The 22,201-nt window shown below is 61.0% G+C and overlaps 2 protein-coding genes across 2 annotated transcripts; both read right to left on the bottom strand.

Moving 5' to 3' along the window:
- Nucleotides 1–1,023: 1,023 nt before the first annotated feature.
- On the bottom strand, nt 1,024–15,026 carry VANGL2 (VANGL planar cell polarity protein 2). The gene is made up of 8 exons (XM_077789368.1): nt 14,936–15,026; nt 7,037–7,298; nt 6,812–6,932; nt 4,633–5,240; nt 3,910–4,046; nt 3,631–3,766; nt 1,858–2,089; nt 1,024–1,287 (listed from the first exon to the last, which is right to left on the bottom strand). Exons 2-8 carry the CDS (start codon nt 7,105–7,107, stop codon nt 1,027–1,029), a joined length of 1,566 nt encoding a protein of 521 aa, XP_077645494.1. The 5' UTR covers nt 7,108–7,298; nt 14,936–15,026; the 3' UTR covers nt 1,024–1,026.
- Nucleotides 15,027–20,667: 5,641 nt separating this feature from the next.
- On the bottom strand, nt 20,668–21,201 carry NHLH1 (nescient helix-loop-helix 1). Its single transcript, XM_021542184.3, has one exon. It carries the CDS (start codon nt 21,199–21,201, stop codon nt 20,881–20,883), a length of 321 nt encoding a protein of 106 aa, XP_021397859.1. The 3' UTR covers nt 20,668–20,880.
- Nucleotides 21,202–22,201: the final 1,000 nt, after the last annotated feature.

Genomic DNA, 22,201 nt, shown 5'->3' with positions numbered 1-22,201 from the left:
CCAAAAAAAGGGGGGATTTCCTGGAATTGGGGATGGATCCCCCCATTTTGCTACTGGTGCTGGTGGGGAAGCCTCCCCTGGCTCCAAACTCTCCTTTTTTAGTGCTCAGGACAAAATCGGCCCCAAAATCCGACCCCAAAACTCTCCCTGGAATGAAATCCGGCACTTCCAGCCCCACCAGGGTGGAGGTGGAAGCTGGAGAAGGGGAAAAAATAAAAAAAAGGGAATAAAATTCCAAATCCATCCATGAGGTATTTGCGACCTTAAAAGTAAAACCAGGAGGAGGCAAAAAAAAAAGCGTTTTCCGTGGGATTCCCATGGGAATTCTGTGGGAATTCTGTGGGAATTCTGTGGGACCTCGCTGACCTCTCCCAGGAGCTCCTCAGGGTTACGGATCCAGGATTGCCCCGCTGGAATTTGGGACACGGATCCTCTCCGGAGCAGCAAAATCCACCCAAAAAACCCCAAAAACCTCAATGCAACCTTCGCCTCCTCCAAAAAAACCCCAAATTTCCGCTGTTTTTTCCTAAAAAACCGTCGGCGGAGGGAGGCGAGGAGGACGCTCCCGAAACCCGGGATGCACCACGGGAGTTTTCCATAGCAGCCACGGATCCTGGAGATGCTTCCAAAATCCTTCTCCTCGCCCAAGGAATTCCCTTGGGATTCCAAACCCGGCAGGGGTTTAAGGCCGGAGCCAGGACAGATGTCCAGGAGAAAACGGACGGGAGCAGGAGGGACCCGGAGCTGCTCCAGGATGCTGGTGAAGAAGGAAGTTGGGAATTCTTGGAATTAGCCCTTGAGTTACGGCTCCGAAGGATCCGGATTTGGGGAATGATGATGAGGAGGAGTTGGAGGAGGAGGAAAAGGGGCTCAGCCACCTCAGGAAAGGACAAGTGGTCATGATCCCAGCAAGGCGCCGGAGCCGGGAGCGGCGTTCCCGGTTTTCCGCAGCCTGGCGGCGCCGGAGGAGCCAAATTCGGAGATTCGGAGCCGGAAGAATTCGGGGAAAAGTCCCATCCCGGCCGGTCACACCGAGGTCTCCGACTGCAGCCTCATGATGAACTTGTGCGACTTGGGGTCCACGAACTCCTCGGAGAGCTTGAAGAACGGGATCTTCTTGGTGGACACCACCAGGCTGAAGTCCTGGCGCTTCAGCACGAAGACCACGCCGTCCTTGAGGCCGTTGGTCACCGGCTCCTCGCTGACCAGCGTCCACTGCTTGGCCAGCCAGCGGTCCTTGTGGTACTGGATGGTGGGACCGGCCGTCAGGTACCGCTCCAGGAAGGCCTTGGGAAAGGGGGAGGACACAAGGTCAGCTCCGCCCGGCTCGGCCCACGGTTTGGTTTGGGAGAGGGAAAAACGGCCCCGCGGCGCCGTGGGGATTTCTGGGGCTGGATCCTGGGATTGTCCAGCTTGGGAAAGAGCTCCGAGGGCATCGAGTCGGAGCTGAGGCCAATCCCCGCCTGCTCAGCCGGAATTCCAGGAATTCCTCCAGGGGTGGCCACTCCAACCCTCCCTGAGGCCCTTCCAAACCCTTTCCAGGAGGGATTTTCCCAAATTTCCCACCCTGGCACAGCTCGAGGCCGTTCCCTCTTGTCCGACCCCCATTCCCTGGGATCAGATCCCAAATCCCCCCTGGCAGATCCCAAATCCCCCCTGGATCCCCCTTTTCTCCAGGCTGAGCTCCCCCAGCTCCCTCAGGATCCTCCATTCCCTTCTCCAGCTGCTCCAGCTCCATTCCCAGTTCCCCGCGAGAAGAACCCAGCCCCACCTCGCTCCAGCCCCTCGTTTTCCCGACGGGATGATCCCAAACGGGACGAAACCCACCCAAATCCCGCTTGGATGACCCCCACGCACCTTGGGGGTCATGTCGTGGGTGATGCAGAACTCCAGGTGCTGCAGGATGCTCTCCATGGTGTGGTAGGGCTGCTGCTTGGTGGTCCTCAGGTACTTCTGCATGGCGCGGGCCATGGAGGCGAAGATGGCCTGGGCGGCCTCGCGCGGGTCCATGATCTCCCGCGGGTTCTTCTGGTCGTCCTCCTGCAGCCGCTTGATGTGGGTGAAGGCCTCTTCCACCGCCACCACCAGCCTGCCGGGAGAGATGGGAAACCCGTGGGTTTGGGGTGGGAAACCCCATGGATTTGGGATGGAAACCCGGTGGATTTGGGATGGGAAACCCCTTGGATTTGGGATGGAAACCCCATGTATTTGAGATGGGAAACCCCATGGATCTGGGGTGGAAATCCACTTGAATTTGGGATGGAAACCCGGTGGATTTGGGATGGAAAACCCCATGGATCTGGGGTGGAAATCCACTTGGATTTGGGATGGGAAACCCCTTGGATTTGGGATGGAAAACCCCATGGGTTTGGGGTGGAAACCCCATGGATTTGGGATGGAAACCCCATGTATTTGAGATGGGAAACCCCATGGATCTGGGGTGGAAATCCACTTGGATTTGGGATGGAAACCCGGTGGATTTGGGATGGGAAACCCAGTGGATTTGGGATTGAAAACCCCATGGATTTGGGATGGAAATCCACTTGGATTTGGGATGGAAACCTGGTGGATTTGGGATGGAAAACCCCATGGATTTGGGATGGAAATCCACTTGGATTTGGGATGGAAACCCGGTGGATTTGGGATGGGAAACCCAGTGGATTTGGGATTGAAAACCCCTTGGATTTGGGATGGAAACCTGGTGGATTTGGGGTGGGAAACCCCGTGGATTTGGAATGGGAACCTCGTGGATTTGGGATGGAAACCCCGTGGATTTGGGGTGGGAAACCTGGTGGATTTGGGATTGAAAACCCCATGGATTTGGGATGGAAATCCACTTGGATTTGGGATGGAAACCCGGTGGATTTGGGATTGAAAACCCCATGGATTTGGGATGGAAATCCACTTGGATTTGGGATGGAAACCCAGTGGATTTGGGATGGAAAACCCCATGGATTTGGGATGGAAACCCCATGGATTTGGGATGGAAATCCACTTGGATTTGGGATTGAAAACCCCATGGATTTGGGATGGAAATCCACTTGGATTTGGGATGGAAACCCGGTGGATTTGTGATGGGAAACCCCGTGGATTTGGGATTGAAAACCCCATGGATTTGGGATGGAAATCCACTTGAATTTGGGATGAGAAACCCCTTGGATTTGGGGTGGGAAACCCGGTGGATTTGGGATGGAAACCCCTTGGATTTGGGATGGAAATCCACTTGGATTTGGGATGGAAAATCCATTGGATTTCAGATGGGAAACCCCTTGGATTTGGGATGGAAAATCCATTGGATTTCAGATGGGAAACCCCTTGGATTTGGGATGGAAACCCCCTTGGATTTGGGACAGAAATCCCTTGGATCCGGGATGGAAATCTTGGATCCGGGATGGAGATCTTGGATCCAGGATGGAAATCTTGGATCCGGGATGGAAATCTTGGATCTGGTGGGATTTGCTCAAATGGATGAAGGAACGCAAGCTTCAACCAACTTGGCTGAAGACCCACCCAAAGGACCGCCCTTGGGACGAGCCGGGATCGCCCCCTGGAATCTCCCCACCCGTGGAAGAGCCGGGAGGAGCCCACCACGGCATTCCCGACACGGGGGATCCGCGGATTTCTCCGCACCTGGCGCGGCGTTTCCGCACCCGGCGCTCGTGCTCGGCCTCCTTGTAGTAGAACTCGTTGTGGCTGTTGTCGCGCCGCCGCGCCGCCGCCGCGATCACCGCCCGCGACTGCCCCGTGGAGTTGTTGGTGGAGTTCTCTGCGCGGCCGGCCGGACCGGGGATGAGCTCGGGTTCCGCACCCGGAGCTCCCCCCGAAAAATTCCCGACAGGAACACAGGGATGGGGACGGAGAAACGGGAGGAAAAGGAGAGGAGAGGCCACGGCAAAAGGGGAATCTCACCCTCGCCGAGGGAATAGACCTTAAAGCCAGACATTTTCTTGGAAAGGACGGATTTTGGAAGGTTGAGGAGGGCGGGGTTGTAGACCGGGAAGTCGTGGTAGTAATTCTCCAGGATCCACACGGCCGCTCGCTGGATGCTGCCAGGGGAAAGGTGGGGCACGGGGAAGGTGTGAGGCACAGGAGGGGCTGGAATGGAATTCCCGGGAAAAACCGTGGCCGCCCCATTCCTGGAAGTGCCCAAGGTCGGGTTGGAGCCACCTGGGATGGTGGGAGGTGTCCCTGCCCATGGATTCTTTAAGGTCCTTCCAACCCAAACCGTTCCATCAATTCCCAGAGAAAAGAGCTCCAGGATCTGAACGGTGGCCGAGTCCCACTTGGTCATCCCGAGGGCTCTCCAGGAACTCCTTGGACACCTCCAGGGGTGGCCACTCCAAACCTCCCTGGTCAGCCCTGTCCAAGGCCTGGCTGCCCTTTCCAGGAGGGATTTTCCCAGATTTCCCACCCTGGCACAGCTCGAGGCCGTTCCCTCTTGTCCTGCCCCCGTTCCCTGCGATCAAACCCCCCTTGGAGGAGCCCCAAACCCCCTCGGATCCCCCTTTCCTCCAGGCTGATTCCTTGCAGCTCCCTCAGAACTTCTCCACGCCGCCCCTCACCACCTTTCCCATGAAAAACTCCCCATTCCCACCACGGGAACGCCCACCCGGCCACCGCAGCCGTCCCCACCTGAGGTGGCCGACGTTGTAGAAGCGGCTGGCGCCGTCGGCCGAGCGCACGGCCTTGAGCGTGAACTGGGGCTGGAGCTGCCGCAGCTCCAGCAGCACCACGGCCAGGTAGTGGACGAAGAGCAGAGCGTCCACCAAGGAGACGGCGAACTGCACCACGCCGCGGTAGTTGCGGTCCCGCGAGTCCAAGATCCGCACGCCGTAGAAGAGCCAGTAGGACACGAGCAGCAGGAAGACCAGCACCATGAGCAGGGCGCGGAAGACGAAGACGCGCGGGAAGAAGGCTTTGGGGCGGCGGAAGAACAAGGCCCAGCTGCCCAGCAGGAGGATGAGGAGTTTGAAGGCCACCGAGATGAAGAGCCCCTCGCAGGGCGTCCCGCAGGGCTCCAGCTCCTCCCGCCACAGCAGCTGCGGGAGGAGGAGGAAGGCCAAGGGCGTGAGGAAGGCCAGGAGCGCCAGGGCCACGCCCAGGGCCACGCCCAGGTGGCGGGAGCAGTCCAGGTGGGCGCTGTCCTCCATGTCCTTGGTGATGCGCGTGAGGTCGTCGTGGGAGATGCTGTGCTCCGACGTCCCCGTCACCACCGTGGTGGTCTCGCCCCAGTTGTCGTCCTGGGGAGGGGACAGGGGACGTTGCCGGGGGTGGCTCCGTGTCCCACCCGTCCCAGGTGGCCACCTCACCTCCAGGACTCCCATCCTTTGCACCTCCGAGCCAAGAGTGTCCCCACTGTCACCCTGGGGAGGGACATTTCCAGGGCTGGCTCCGTGTCCCACCTGTCCTCACCTCCAGGACCTCCCACCCACCGCAGCTCCAAACCAGGAACTGTCACCCTGGGGAGGTGACAGGGGACATCCCAAGGGGTGGTTCCCGAATTCCTTCAATCCCAGAGGAGCATTCCCTGCTCCAAACCCCCCTCCAGCACCTCCCACCCGTGACACCTCCAATCCAGGAGCGACCCTGGGGAGGGCCCGGGCCACATTCCGACTGGTGGCCCCAAATTCCTCCAATCCCAGAGGGACATTCCCAAACCCCCATCCCACCTCCACGCCGGGAGCGCTCCCCGGAGCCATCGCTCTCCTCGGGGTGGTGGAACCTCAGCCTGGGACTGGGAGAGCGGCGATTCCGCCGGGAATTTTCCCTCCGGGAAAGCTCCGGCTCCGGCAGGAGCAGCTTTGGGATCGGGCAGCTCCCGGCAGGAGCAGCTTTGGGATCGGGAAGCTCCCGGATTTCCTGGCAACCCCCCCGGCTGGCAGGGCCAGAAGGAACATGCCCGGCGCGCCCCCGCACCGCTGCCCGTGCCAGCGAGGCTGGGAATGGTTGGGAATTGTTGGGAATTGCCAGGAATTGTCGGGAATGGCTCCGGACAGGCCCTTCCCTGCTCCAGAACCCATTCTCCCAGCCAGAGAGGTGCCAAAAATCCCAGAATCCTTCCCAGCTGGATTCCTTCCCACACCCCGTGGGTGTCTTTCCCTCACCCTGCTTTTGGGCACTTGGACGTTCCTGGAATTTGGGTATTTTTTCCCGTTTCGGAACTTTCCCCACCAATTTCTGCCGGAAAACCAGGAAATTCCTCCCTGTGAGGGCGCCTGGTTTTTCCATGGATCCCCCACCCCTGGAAGCGCCAGTCCCAGCTCGGAGCAGCCCGGGATAGTGGGAGGCGTCCCTGCCCATGGGACGATCCTCGAGGCCCCTTCCAGCCGATCCCACGGCTCCACGAATTTCATTCCAAAGGGAAAGCGGAGCCCGGGGCTCTCCAGCAGGACGGGAAGGGCGGCTTCGGGAGCCCATTCCCGGGAAAAGCCGCCGGAGAGGGAACATGAAAAGCGCCGGAGCCGCTGGCGTGGGCGGACTGGGAGAGGATGAAAGGCTGGGATCGGTCTCCGCGGAGCCCGGAGGAATTCCAAAATTCGGGAACGAGGGGCACCAGGGGCGTGGCGGCCTCCCCGGTTCCATCCGGGCGGGAATTTGGGGGCAAATCCTCGAGCTTTGGCTCCGTCGGGATCAGATCCCGGGGCCGTTTTCCAGCCCTGGCTTTTCCCGAGGCGCCGCCGGAGCCGCTGCCGCGTCTCCTTTCATTTTCTCATTTTCTCCTTTTCCCGGGACCGGCCCGACCGGCCGGACCGCTCCGCCGGGAAATTCCGCCGGGATCCCCCGTCGGGCTTCCAGCCCTTTCCCCGCTCACCCTCTCGTCCCCCCGTGTGGATTCGTTGTCCAGCAAAGGTTCTCCCGGCGCTTGGATCGTCACCGATTTGTCCCCGCGTGTCCCATCCCGGCTCTTGGAGCGGTGCCGCTCCCGCCGATCCCTGGGAAAAGCGGGAAATGGGGGGAAAAGCGGGATAAAGCTGGGCCACGCACCGGGATGGGCGCGCCCACCAAACGTGGGGACGGGGAGCGCGGGGCGCCCCACCTGTGCTTGCGGGAGCCGCGGGAATGGCCGGATTTGTAGGAATATCCGGAATACTGCGACTCGTTGTCCATGGCGTCGGAGCGCCGGGCTTTGCGCCGCTCCAGGATTTGGGATTTGGGTTTTCCCGGGAGAGCGGCCAGGGCCTCCTTCAGCGGGGGCTTCTTCAGGCCCAGGGGCGCCGTCAGGAAGTCGACCGTGACCTTGAGGGGCTCAATTTTGTCACCTTGGGGTGGCCTCGCTCAGGAGAAAAGGACGCGCCCGCCTGCGGGGACACATGGGGACGTCACTGGGGCCGGCCCAGTATGGCCCAGTATGGCCCAGTACGGCCCGGTAGGGCCCAGTATGGCCCAGTACGGCCCAGTAGGGCCCGGTAGGGCCCAGTACGGCCCAGTAGGGCCCAGTATGGCCCAGTACGGCCCGGTAGGGCCCGGTAGGGCCCGGTAGGGCCCAGTACGGCCCAGTACGGCCCAGTACGGCCCGGTACAGCCCGGTAGGGCCCAGTACGGCCCAGTACGGCCCAGTACAGCCCAGTACGGCTCGGTAGGGCCCAGTACGGCTCGGTAGGGCCCAGTACGGCTCGGTAGGGCCCAGTAAGGCCCAGTAAGGCCCAGTACGGCCCAGTATGGCCCAATAGGGCCCAGTAAGGCCCAGTACGGCCCGGTAGGGCCCAGTAAGGCCCAGTAGGGCCCAGTAGGGCCCAGTACGGCCCAGTACGGCCCAGTAAGGCCCAGTACGGTTCAGTACGGCCCAGTACATACCAGTATGGCCCAGTACAGCCCAGTACGGCCCAATAGGGCCCAGTAAGGCCCAGTAGGGCCCAATAGGGCCCAGTAAGGCCCAGTACGGCCCAGTGCGGCCCAGTAGGGCCCAGTAGGGCCCAGTAGGGCCCAGTAGGGCCCAGTAGGGCCCAGTACGGCCCAGTAAGGCCCAGTACGGTTCAGTACGGCCCAGTACATACCAGTATGGCCCAGTATGGCCCAGTACGGCCCAGTATGGCCCAGTATGGCACAGTACGGCCCAGTACGGCCCAGTAGGGCCCAGTACGTACCAGTACGGCCCAGTACGGCCCAGAATGGCCCAGTACGGCCCAGTAAGGGGGGAAGGGTCCCAGAGCCCCTCCTGTCCCTGCATCCCATTGCCCAGTGGGAAATGGGGCAGGAAAAGGGGATTTGGGGTCGGGAAGAAGAGGGAATTTGGGATGGGCAGGAAAAGGGGATTTGGGGTTGGGAAGAAGAGGGAATTTGGGATGGGCAGGGAAGGGGATTTGGGGTCGGGAGGGAGAGGGAATTTGGGATCTGGGGCTGTGTCCCCACCCCTGGGAATCTGGGAATTGCACCGGGGTGATCGTGCCGAACCCCGCCGAGTTTTCCCGAGGGTTTTGGGGGAATCCGGCCGCCCCAATCCCAATTCGGGAGGCCCCAGCTGCCTCTGGGAGCCGTCCCAGCTTCCCGGGTTCCCATGGAAATCCCATTCCCACCGAACCAACCCCGAAAAAGCCTCGGGCCCCTTTCCCAAGGCCCCGGGAAAGGGGGGAAGGGGTCAAGGAGGCGAAAACAATTCCTTTGTCCGGAATTCCGGATGATCCCGCACGGATCTCCATGGAAACCGAGGCCTTTCCCCGCTCCCGCCATTGTCTGGGAGACGGGAATGGGGCCAGGAGACACTGGGGGTCCCAGTATGGCCCAGTATCCCCAGTAAGGGCTGGATCCTTCCCAGTATGGCCCAGTATCCCCAGGAAGGGCTGGATCCTTCCCAGTATGGCCCAGTATCCCCAGGAAAGGCTGGATCCTTCCCAGTATGGCCCAGTATCCCCAGTAACGGGTGGGTTCTGTACCAGTGTGTCCCAGTTATCCCAGTAATGGGGTTGATCCTATCCCAGTGTGTCCCAGTACCCCCAGTAATGGGATTATCCTGTCCCAGTATGTCCCAGTATCCCCAGTAAGGGGCAGATCCCATCCCAGTATCCCCAGTAACGTGCTGATCCCATCCCAGTATGTTCCAGTAAGGGGCAGATCCCATCCCAGTATGTCCCAGTATCCCCAGTAACAGGCGGATCCCATCCCAGTATCCCCAGTAAGGGGTGGATCCCATCCCAGTATGTCCCAGTATCCCCAGTAAGGGGCGGATCCCATCCCAGTATCCCCAGTAAGGGGCGGATCCCATCCCAGTATATCCCAGTATCCCCAGTAAGGGGCGGATCCCATCCCAGTATCCCCAGTAAGGGGCGGATCACATCCCAGTATGTCCCAGTATCCCCAGTAAGGGGCGGATCCCATCCCAGTATCCCCAGTAAGGGGCGGATCCCATCCCAGTATCCCCAGTATCCCCAGTAACGGGCGGATCCCATCCCAGTATGTCCCAGTAAGGGGCGGATCCCATCCCAGTATCCCCAGTATCCCCAGTAAGGGGCGGATCCCATCCCAGTATGTCCCAGTATCCCCAGTAAGGGGCGGATCCCATCCCAGTATCCCCAGTATCCCCAGTAAGGGGCGGATCCCATCCCAGTATCCCCAGTATCCCCAGTATCCCCAGTATCCCCAGTATCCCCAGTAAGGGGCGGATCCCATCCCAGTATCCCCAGTATCCCCAGTATCCCCAGTAACGGGCAGATCCCACCCCAGTATCCCCAGTAAGGGGTGGATCCCATCCCAGTATCCGCAGTAACGGGCGGATCCCATCCCATTATCCCCAGTATCCCCAGTAACGGGCGGATCCCATCCCAGTATCCCCAGTAAGGGGCAGATCCCATCCCAGTATGTCCCAGTATCCCCAGTAACAGGCGGATCCCATCCCAGTATCCCCAGTAAGGGGCGGATCCCATCCCAGTATCCCCAGTATCCCCAGTAAGGGGCGGATCCCATCCCAGTATCCCCAGTATCCCCAGTATCCCCAGTATGCCCAGTATCCCCAGTATCCCCAGTATGAGGGCTCGCTCACCGGCGGCTCCGGCTCCGTCCCGGCGCTCTCCGGGGCCTGTGGAGCGTCCGGCGCCTCCGGAGGGGCCGGCATGGGACACGGGCCGGGCATGGGGGGCTGCTCACGGCACGGGGGGGCCGCCCTGGAGCCGAGGAGCCGAGGAGCGGGAATTCGGGAGCTCCTCCCAAATTCCCGATCCCCGGAAATTCCCCAGTCCCGCCGGACCCCAAATCCAGCTCCGAATCCAATTCCCAAATCCAGTTCCCAAATCCAGTTCCCAAATCCAGTTCCCAAATCCAGTTCCCAAATCCCACCAGTTCCCAAATTCAGTTCCCAAATCCAGTTCCCAAATCCAGTTCCCAAATCCAGTTCCCAAATCCCACCAGTTCCCAAATTCAGTTCCCAAATCCAGCTCCTGAATCCAATTCCCAAATCCAGTTCCCAAATCCAGTTCCCAAATCCAGTTCCCAAATCCAGTTCCCAAATCCCACCAGTTCCCAAATTCAGTTCCCAAATCCAGCTCCTGAATCCAATTCCCAAATCCAGTTCCCAAATCTCGCCAATTCCCAAATCCCACCAATTCCCAAATCTCGCCAATTCCCAAATCCCACCAATTCCCAAATCCAGTTCCCAAATCCCACCAGTTCCCAAATTCAATTCCCAAATCCAGTTCCCAAATCCCGCCAGTTCCCGAATCCCACTAGTTCCCAAATCCAGTTCCCAAATCCAGTTCCCAAATCTCGCCAATTCCAAAATCCTGCCAGTTCTCAAATCCAATTGTCAAATCCAATTCCTAAATCTCGCCAATTCCCAAACCCTGCCAATTCCCAAATCTCGCCAATTCCCAAATCCCACCAATTCCCAAATCCAGTTCCCAAATCCCACCAGTTCCCAAATTCAATTCCCAAATCCAGTTTCCGAATCCCGCCAGTTCCCGAATCCCACCAGTTCCCAAATCCCACCAGTTCCCAAATTCAATTCCCAAATCTCGCCAATTCCCGAATCCCGTCAATTCCCAAATCCAATTCCCAAATCTCGCCAATTCCCAAATCCAGTTCCCAAATGCGCCAATTCCCGAATTCCGGCGCTTGGGAATTCCTTGGGAGCACCGTGGAGAAGCGATTGGACCCCACCCCAGGCATCCCAAAACTTTTGGGAATCATGATCCTGAATGATCAGCTGGGATCAATTTGGGATTCTCCAGGAATCCCTGAGTTTTCCAGGAATCCCAGTGTCTCCAGCTGAAGTGAACTTGGGATTTTCCAGAAACCCTGGGGTTTTCCATGAATCCTGGGATTTTCCGGGTATTCCGAGGTCTCTTGGGCCCAGCTTGTGGATTCAGCCAAAATACATTTGGGATTTTCCGGGAATCCAGGAGTTTGCCAGCAGTTTTCCAAAGGGAATTCAGGAATCCCAGCAGGAATCTGGGATCCAGGAGCTCCTCATCCTCTGGTTCCAGCAGGGAAAAAAAAAAAAAGGGACTTTTCTTGGGATCTTTTCCAGCAGAGCCGGTTCCACAGCCCTGGAAAAGTCAGGAACGGATTCCCGGACTCTGGGAGACGCCGGGAGCCAGAGCAGGATGCAAAACAGGAGGAGGAAAATTCCTATTTTTTAATCCTGGGATGATCAAAGCTCCCAAAAAATCCCCCCAGGGCCGGAGAGGCTTCGCCATTCCCAACGTCTTCAAGTCCAGGCTGGAATTTTTCCTGGGATGGGGCTCGGGATCAAAGTCCTGAACCTCAAATCCAATGTTTGGGATTCAAATATTCCCAAAAGAATGAAAATAATTAAAAATAAAAAGTAGATCCAAGCGTTTCCAGAGGTAAAACTTCTTCTCAATGGCTCCAGAGGGAGAATTCCAAGACGAAAATCCTCTCCTTCTTGATCTGGGGTTCTGGGAATGAATTTTCCTTGGAAAAATCCCACTTGGAGAGGGAGAATCCGGCGGATGAAGGATCTGGGATTCCGTCCTGGAGGGAATGGGGTGGGAGCATCCCAAGGCTCCTTTGCCAGGAGAATCCAACTCCGGGATCCAGTCGGGAATCTGGGATGTGCTTCCAAAGGGAGTGAGAATCCTGGGATTGTCCAGGCTGGGAAAGATCTCCGAGGTCACCGAGTCCGAGATGGGATGGATCGACATCCGAATTCCAGGAATTCCCTCCAGGGATGGGATCCAGCCCTCCCTGAGCCCCTTCCGGCGCTTCCCAGCCCTTTTCTCATGGAAAAATCATCCCGAATTTCCCACCCTGGCACAGCTCGAGGCTGTTCCCTCTTGTCTGGACCCCGTTCCCTGGAATCAGATCCCAAATCCCCCTGATCCCACTTTTCTCTGGGATCACCCCCCAGGTCCCTCAGGATCCTCCGTTCCCTTTTCCAGCGGCTCCAGCCCCGTTCCCATCCATGGAATTTCCCACTTCCCTTCCCAGCCCCTTTTTCCATGAGGATCCAAACCTGGAAAACCGAATTCCAGAGCTGGAATCCCAAATTCCCAGCAAAAAAATTCCTGGGGATTCTGGAATTCCCACCGCACATCTCTAAATTCCCCCATCCCAAATTCCTGGGGAGCGCTCAGGATTCCCTGGAGAAATCCCAAATCCAAGCTCTCCGTCCCTTCCAACAATCCCAAGGACGCCCCAAAGCCGCTTCCAGGTGGCTCCACAGGATTTGGGAAGGACGATCCCAGAAATCCACGTCCTCGCTCGGAATTCCGATGTTTTCTCCAGGAGAAACCCCAAAACCCCAATTCCTGCCCCGAAAGGACACCCGGCTCGCCCAGGACTGGGGCTGTGGATCCGTGAGAACTCTTCTCCAGCAGCTGCCGATCCTTTGGGATGCTCCCAATCCAATATCCACGTCCAGGATCCCGGAGAAGCGGCCGGGACGGGATCCGGGCGGGATCGAGGAACGCTGCCGATGTTTTCATCCAGTCCCGGGATCCGCAGGGAACTCCTTGGATTTGGGGCGGTGCTGGCCGGAATTCCGAGCCGGGAATTCCCAAATCCCTTCCCAGGATCTTCTTCCCGAGCATCCCGGGCCGGACAATAAATCCACAAAAGCTCCGCTTGGAAAAACGATCCCAAATCCCGAATGAAGCCGGATCCCTCGGGCCCCATTGTCTGCCGGCAGCCGGGGAAAACAAGGAACTTCCCATGGGATCATTCCCAAGGCTGGGATGTCCCCGGCCCCTCTGGAATTCCGGGCGGGGGACACGGGGTGACCTCACCCCGGAGCGGCCGCCCCCAGGTCCCCCTCTCCGGCCGCCGCCTGTTAATTGTTGATTGTTCATTAATTAAATCATCCCAGCTTCACAAAGCCCCTGGAAAATCCTCGGGATCCCGTCTGACTCCCAGCCCCATCCTCGGATTTCTGGGATGGAGAAAATCTTCTTTTCCAGGAGATCCGAATTATTCCCAAATCTCCTTTTTTGTGTGTGTGCGTGTGTTTTGATTTCTTTTTGTTGTTCTGTTGCGTTTTCACCTCCGCCCGCGGCGGGGGAAAAGGATCCCAAAGGAAAAAAATCATCCCAGGCCGGGCTCCTCCCGGGAACTCCCGGCGGCTCCGCCAGGAACCGGCTCGGGATCCAGGAACCGGCTCGGGATCCAGGAACCGGCTCGGGATCCAGGAACCGGCTCGGGATCCAGGAACCGGCTCGGGATCCAGGAACCGGCTCGGGATCCAGGAACCGGCTCGGGATCCGGCCCGGGCTGTCCCGGAGCCGGGGGCACCGGGCGCGCCCGGCCCACGGACCCCCGGGCACCGGGCAGGGCCGGGGGGCACCGGGAGAGAGGGGGACACGGGACACGGGGGACATGGGACACGGGACACGGGGACACGGGACACGGGGCACGGGGGGGACACGGGACACGGGGACACGGGACACGGGACACGGGGACACGGGACACGGGGCACGGGGGGGACACGGGACACGGGGACACGGGACACGGGACACGGGGACACGGGACACGGGACACGGGGACACGGGGACAGCGGGGACACGGGGGACATGGGGGGACACGGGGAGAGAGGGGGACACGGGACACGGGACACGGGGAGAGAGGGGGACACGGGGACAGCGGGGACACGGGGAGAGAGGGGGACACGGGACACGGGACACGGGACACGGGGGACACGGGGACACGGGGGACACCCCGCCCCAGGGACCCCCGGGACGGCCCCGCCGCGCCCGGACACCGGCGAGGGGATGGGGACAGCGGGGACAGCGCGGGGGACACCGGGGACACCCTGAGGGTGACGGGGGGGACACAGTGGGGACACCGGGGACACCCTGATGGGGACGGGAACACCGGGGACACCGCGGAGACACCCCAGGGACATCCCGAGGGTGCCGGGGACACCGGGGAACACCCCGGACACATCCCGAGGGTGCCGGGGACACCGGGGAACACCCCGGACACATCCCGAGGGTGCCGGGGACACCGGGGAACACCCCGGACACATCCCGAGGGTGCCGGGGACACCGGGGAACACCCCGGGCACACCCCGAGGGTGCCGGGGACACCGGGGGACACCCTGGGGACATCCCGAGGGTGCCGGGGACACCGGGGGACACCCCGGGGACATCCCGAGGGTGCCGGGGACACCGGGGGACACCCCGCAGGTGCCCCGGGATGGGCTCAAAGCGCTCCGAGGCCGCCGCCGCCGCCGCCGGGGGGGATTCGGGGGTCCCGGGGGTCGCATCGCGCCCCGAGGAGGCTCCGGCGGAGCCCCGCAGCCCCTCGGGGTCCCGGGGAGGTGCCGGGGGGGGGTCCCGGGGGTCCCACCGCCCCCTCCCCAGCCGGGACCCCCGGCCCAGCGCCGGGCTCGGGGCTCCCGCAGCCGCCGCCGGCCCGGGCAGAGCGGCGGTGCCGGGGCCCTTCCCGCAGGGAGCGCGCCCGGCGCGGCCCCGGCGCGGCCCCGGGGCCGGTTCGGCATCCCGGGATCGCCCCGGCAGCGGCCCCAGCCCCCCGGTGCCCCCGCACTCACCATCGCCGCCGCACCTTTGTGCGCGTCCCCCCCGCACCGAAACCCCGGCGGCGGCGGCGGCGGCGGCGGCGGCGGAGGAGGAGGAGGAGGAGGAGGAGGAGGAGGAGGAGGAGGAGGAGGAAGAGGAGGAGGAGGCGGAGGAAAGCCCGGCTCCCCCGGACCCCCCCGAGCCCGGCCCCGGCCCCGCCGCTCCCGCCCATTGTCTGCGCTGCGCGCTCCCGGCGCCGCCGCGGGGCCATTGTTTGGGGCGGGGGGACACCCGGGGACCCCCGAACCCCGCGGACCCCCCCCCCGACAGCCAGAGACCCCCCCCCAGCCGGGGGGATTCGGGGTGAGGATGCGCTTTTTTGGGGGAGGGGGCGCTTTTTGAGGAGAGCCCCCCCATTTTTGGGCGCACGGGGCGTTTTTTGGGGAAGAATCCCCCGGTTTTTTTGGGGTTTTTTTGGGGGGGGGGCAGTGAGGGTTGAGCCCCACCTCGTGTCCCCCCCCCCGGCCCCGCATGGGCTCCCAAAAGGTCTCGGGACCACAAAGGGTTCTCAGCCCCCCAAAATTGCCCCCAGGGGGTCTCAGCCCCCCAAAATTGCCCCCAGGGGGTCTCAGCCCAGGGGGGCGGGGCACAGCCCAGCTGCTCCCACCTTGTTTTGGGGTGTGGGGAAGGATTCTGGACCCCATAAACCCCCCCGAAATAAGATGGGGTCCGGGTCCTGCACCCGGCCGGGTTTGGGGTGTCCTGGGGGGGGGGTCTGGCCGAACCCCCCGGGTTTGGGGTCACCCCCAGCCCCAGCGGTTCCGGGGTGCGTGGGAGCGGCTGGAAGACCCCAGCCCCATCCCTGCGCAAATGGGGGGGACCCCCGGCCCGCAGGAGAGCCAGGGCGGTGGGAGGGAGTTTTTGGGGGGCGCTGAGGGCCAGCAGCACCCCTCGAGCCAGAAGAGGTCTCTGGGGACACACGGGGGGCTCCAGGCCTTCATCTCCCCAGAGGGAGGGACCCCAAATCCCCCCGAGCCCCCCAAAGCCGCCCCACGGCGTGCGGAGCGCGGGGGGGGGCGCGGCCGCTGCCCGGAACAGCCGAGCGCTCAATGGGCGAGGGTGGGAACGCGCGGGCCACGCCCCCGGCGGCGCTGACCAATGGCGTGAGGCGGGGGCAGAGAGCCGCGCTGCCATTGGTGGGATTGAAATGCGTGTGGGGGTCAATGGGGAGGAGGGGCCGGGAGGGGAAAGGAATTGGGGAGGGGGCTTGGGGGGATTTGGGGGGAATTGGGGGGGATGTGGGGGGTATTGGGGGGTATTGGGGGCATTGGGGGGATTTGGGGCGAGGGGAGATGGAGGTCGGGGGATTTGGGGGATTTTGGGGGAGTTGGGGGGATTTGGGGTGAGGGGAGATGGGGGTCGGGAGGATTTTCGGGGGATATGGGGGGTATCGGGGGTTTGGGGGAGTTTGAGGGGTGACCCGGTGGCTGTGGGGTCTGTGCCGGGGGTCCCTGGTGACCCCATGGCTGTGGGGTCTGTGCCGGGGGTCCCGGGGGTCCCTGGTGACCCCATGGCTGTGGGGTCTGTGCCGGGGGTCCCGGGGGTCTCTGGTGACCCCATGGCTGTGGGGTCTGTGCCGGGGGTCCCTGGTGACCCCACGGCCTTAGGGTCTCTGCCGGGGGTCCCTGGGCCGCCCCCGCGGCTGCCCCGGGGCGCTCCCGCCCCGCTCCGGGGATGATTTATGGGGTCGGGGTCGTTCCCGGGGTGATTTATGGGGTCGGGGTCGCTCCCGGCAGATGGAGCTGCGGCAGCTGGGAAGGGGCGCTGTTTATGGGGCCGCCCCTCCCCTCCGAGGGCTGCGGGAGGGGGACACGGCCCTGAAGGGTTTGGGGACAATAGACCCTAAAGGGGTTTGGGGACAATGGACCCTAAAGGGGTTTGGGGACAATGGACCCTAAAGGGGTTTGGGGACAATGAGCCCGAAAGGGTTTGGGGACAATGAGCCCCGAAGGGTTTGGGGACAATGGACCCTAAAGGGGTTTGGGGACAATGGACCCTAAAGGGTTTGGGGACAATGGACCCTAAAGGGATTTGGGGACAATGGACCCTAAAGGGTTTGGGGACAATAGACCCTAAAGGGGTTTGGGGACAATGAGCCCTAAAGGGGTTTGGGGACAATGAGCCCCGAAGGGTTTGGGGACAATAGACCCTAAAGGGTTTGGGGAAAATGAGCCCTAAAGGGGTTTGGGGACAATGGACCCTAAAGGGGTTTGGGGACAATGAGCCCTGAAGGGTTTGGGGACAATGGACCCGAAAGGGGTTTGGGGACAATGAGCCCTGAAGGGTTTGGGGACAATAGACCCTAAAGGGTTTGGGGTTCCCAAGGTGAGGGGGCGATGTCCCCGCAGCAGGGGGGGGACGGGGGGGGACAGGGGACGATGACCCCAAACTGGGGGGGGCAGGGCTGGGGGGCCCGGTAGGGGGCGCTGCTGGCCCGGCGGTGATTGGGGACAGGGGACAAACCCTGGGGACATTGGGGACACCCCTGGGGACATTGGGGACACCCGCGGGGACATTGGGGACACCCCAGGGGATATTGGGGACACCCCCGGGGGATACTGGGGACAACCCCGGGGGACATTGGGGACAAGCCCGGGGACACTGGGGCCACCCCCGGGGGGACATCCCTGGGGGGACATTGGGGACAACCCCGGGGGACATTGGGGACACCCCTGGGGACATTGGGGACACCCCTGGGGGAACACTGGGGACACCCCCGGGGACATTGGGGACAACCCCGGGTGGACATTGGGGACACCCCCGGGGGGACATCCCTGGGGGGACATTGGGGACACCCCTGGGGACATTGGGGACACCCCCGGGGGGACATCCCTGGGGGGACATTGGGGACACCCCTGGGGCATATTGGGGACATTGGGGAAAACCCTGGGGGGACACTGGGGACACCCCTGGGGACACTGGGGACACCCCTGGGGATATTGGGGACAACCCTGGGGGAACACTGGGGACACCCCCGGGGGACATTGGGGACACCCCTGGGGACACCCCTGGGGACACCCCCAGGGGGACATCCCTGGGGGGACATTGGGGACAACCCCGGGGGGACATCCCTGGGGGGACATTGGGGACACCCCTGGGGCATATTGGGGACATTGGGGAAAACCCTGGGGGGACATTGGGGACACCCCTGGGGACATTGGGGACACCCCTGGAGCAATTCCCGTATTTTTCTCCCAGTCCCAGGTGGATTCTCCCAAGGAATGGGATTTTCCCGAGGGATGGAGAGGATGGAAAGGGCTGGAAAGAGGGAAAAATGGGAAATAGGGGAAAATGGGAATGGGGGGAAATGGGAATGGGGGAAAATGGGAATGGGGGGAAATGGGAATGGAGGGAAATGGGAAATAGGGGAGAAACGGGAATGGGAAAAAAAAAATGGGAATAGGGATAAAAGCTAGGAATAGGGAGGAAAAAGTGGGAATAGGGGGAAAAAAAGTGGGAATTGTGCCGGGACAGCCCTGGAGAGGCCCAGGCCGAGGGGCCGGAATGTCAATGAGCAGAGAGCTCCCATTGTGAGGGACAATGGGGCCAGATGGGGCCGGGGCCCCAACGGGGTTTGGGGTCTGCCGGGGTGGGAACGTCACCGTAACGGGATTGGGAATGGGAAAAGTGACCCTGAAGGGATTGGGAATGGGAAAAGTGACCCTGAAGGGGTTTGGGAATGTGAAAAGTGACCCTAAAGGGGTTGGGAATGGGAAAAGTGACCCTGAAGGGGTTTGGGAATGGGGACAGGACCCTGAAGGGGTTGGGAATGGGAAAAGTGACCCTGAAGGGGTTTGGGAATGGGAAAAGTGACCCTAAAGGGATTGGGAATGGGAAAAGTGACCCTAAAGGGATTGGGAATGGGAAAAGTGACCCTAAAGGGGTTTGGGAATGGGGACAGGATCCTAAAGGGGTTTCGGAATGGGAAAAGTGACCCTGAAGGGGTTGGGAATGGGGACAGGATCCTAAAGGGGTTTCGGAATGGGAAAAGTGACCCTAAAGGGGATTGGGAATGTGAAAAGTGACCCTGAAGGGGTTTGGGAATGGGGACAGGATCCTAAAGGGGATTGGGAATGGGAACAGTGACCCTGAAGGGGTTTGGGAATGGGAAAAGTGACACTAAAGGGGTTGGGAATGGAAAAAGTGACCCTAAAGGGGTTTGGGAATGGGAAAAGTGACCCTGAAGGGGTTTGGGAATGTGAAAAGTGACCCTGAAGGGGTTTGGGAATGGGAAAAGTGACCCTGAAGGGGTTGGGAATGGGAAAAGTGACCCTGAAGGGGTTTGGGAATGGGGACAGGACCCTGAAGGGGTTTGGGAATGGGGACAGGATCCTAAAGGGGATTGGGAATGTGAAAAGTGACCCTGAAGGGGTTTGGGAATGGGGACAGGACCCTGAAGGGGTTTGGGAATGGGGACAGGATCCTAAAGGGGATTGGGAATGTGAAAAGTGACCCTGAAGGGGTTTGGGAATGGGGACAGGACCCTGAAGGGGTTGGGAATGGGGACAGGACCCTGAAGGGGTTTGGGAATGGGGACAGGACCCTGAAGGGGTTTGGGAATGGGGACAGGCCTTTTCCTTTTCCCCCCAGAACTGCACAAGGACACAGTGGATAAGTTCATAGTAGTAATCATAATAAATAGTGATAATAATAATTAATGATAATAATAAATAATAAATAATCATAATTCTCAATAAATAAATCAATTCCATAAATATCCTCATGGCACAGAGACGGGGGGAGGGGAGGGAAGGGTCTGGGGGAAAAGGAGGAGCCGGCCCCGGGAATTCCCGCTGCAGTTCTCCGGGAATTCTGGTCCCAGCTCCTCTGGGAACTGCAGCTCCAACCTTTTGGGATTTGCTGTCCCAGCTCTCTGGGATTGGCAGCTCTGTCCCTCTGGGAATTTTGGCTCCATCCTTCTGGGAATTGCTGCTCCAGTTCCTCAGGAATTGCTGCTCCAGTTCCTCAGGAATTACTGCTCAAACCCCTGGGAATTGCGGCTCCACTCTCTGGGATTTGCTGCTCCAACATTTTGGGATTTGCTGCTCCATCCCTCTGGGATTTGCCGTCCCAGCCCGCCAGGATTGGCTCTTCCTTCCCTCTGGAATTGCGGATACAAAGCCGTGGGAGCAGGGCTGGGGGGGGCAGGGTGGGCACACGGATGGACGGATGGATGGACACAGGGATGGACAGAGGGACACAGGGATGGACACACAGACACAGGACAGACACGGGGATGGACAGATGGACACAGGGACAGACACACGGACTTGTCAGACGTCGAGGACGTGGTTCAGGTAGGAGATGTAGCAGATGGCCAGGCGCAGGATCTCGATCTTGGAGAGCTTCTTGTCAGGGGGCAGCGTGGGCAGCAGGGACGGACACACGGACACAGGGATGGACACACGGACACAGGGACGGACACACGGACACGGGGACGGACACACGGACCCCTCAGACGTCCAGGACGTGGTTCAGGTAGGAGATGTAGCAGATGGCCAGGCGCAGGATCTCGATCTTGGAGAGCAGTATGGGCAGCAGGGATGGACACGGGGATGGACACATGGACACAGGACGGACACAGGGACGGACACACGGACCTCTCACACGTCCAGGACGTGGTTCAGGTAGGAGATGTAGCAGATGGCCAGGCGCAGGATCTCGATCTTGGACAGTTTCTTGTCGGGGGGCAGCGTGGGCAGCAGGGGACGGACACAGGGACACAGGGACGGACACACGGACCTCTCACACGTCCAGGACGTGGTTCAGGTAGGAGATGTAGCAGATGGCCAGGCGCAGGATCTCGATCTTGGACAGTTTCTTGTCGAGAGGCAGCGTGGGCAGCAGGGATGGACACACGGACACGGGGATGGACACATGGACACAGGACGGACACAGGGACGGACACACGGACCTCTCACACGTCCAGGACGTGGTTCAGGTAGGAGATGTAGCAGATGGCCAGGCGCAGGATCTCGATCTTGGACAGTTTCTTGTCGGGGGGCAGCGTGGGCAGCAGGCGCCGCAGCTCGCCGAAGGCCGCGTTGAAGGCCTCCACGCGGACGCGCTCGCGCGTGGCGTGCGCCGTGCGGTACTTGGCCGTGGCGCGCCGCCGCCGCCGCCGCTCCTCCCGGCTCAGCGCCTCCTTCCCGGCCGGGCCCGCGGCCCCGGCGCCCGGCGCGGGCTCGGGGTGCGCCGGGGGCACCGCCGGGGCGGCCGGCTCCGAGGTCAGCATCATGGCCAGGGCAGAGGGGACGGCGACGGAGGGAGCCCGGGGGTTGGGGACGGTGACAAAGAGACCCGGGGGCTTGGGGACAGAGACAAAGGGACCTTGGGGACTTGGGGACAACGACAAAGGGAACTTGGGGACAGAGACAAAGGGAACTTGGAGAGTTGGGGACAGATCCAGAGGGACCTTGGGGACAGAGACAAGGGGAACTTGGGGACTTGGGGACAATGACAAAGAGACCCAGGGACTTGGGGACAGAGACAAAGGGACCCCGGGGGTTGGGGATGGTGACAAAGGGAACTTGGAGAGTTGGGGACAGATCCAGAGGGACCTTGGGGACTTGGGGACAACGACAAAGGGACCTTGGGGACTTGGGGACAACAACAAAGGGAACTTGGGGACTTGGGGACAGATCCAAAGGGACCTTGGGGACAGAGACAAAGGGAACTTGGGGACAGATCCAAAGGGAACTTGGGGACTTGGGGACAACGACAAAGGGAACTTGGGGACTTGGGGACAATGACAAAGAGACCCGGGGACTTGGGGACAGATCCAAAGGGACCCCGGGGGTTGGGGACGGCAACAAAGGGACCCCGGGGACAGCGACAAAGGGACCTCAGGGACTTGGGGACAGATCCAAAGGGACCCCGGGGACTTGGGGACGGCGCTGAAGGGACCTCAGGGACTTGGGGACAACAACAAAGGGAACTTGGGGAGTTGGGGACAATGACAAAGGGACCCCAGGGTTTGGGGACAGCTCTGAACTGATCCTGGGCTTTGGGGACAGATCCAAAGGGACTTTGGGGTTTGGGGACAGATCCAAAGGGACCTTGGGGTTTGGGGACAGATCCAAAGGGACTTTGGGGGTTTGGGGACAGCACCGGAGGGATCCCAGGATCAGCTCTGAACTGACCTGGGGGTTTGGGAACAATTCCAAAGTGATCCCGTGGATCTGGGGACACCTCCAAGCTGGTCCCAGGGATCTGGGGACACCTCAGGAGAAGCTGGC

The sequence above is a fragment of the Lonchura striata genome, chromosome 33, assembly GCF_046129695.1.
Source record: "Lonchura striata isolate bLonStr1 chromosome 33, bLonStr1.mat, whole genome shotgun sequence".
NCBI classification, from domain to species: Eukaryota; Metazoa; Chordata; class Aves; order Passeriformes; family Estrildidae; genus Lonchura; species Lonchura striata.
This window is presented reverse-complemented; position numbering and strand designations above follow the sequence as displayed.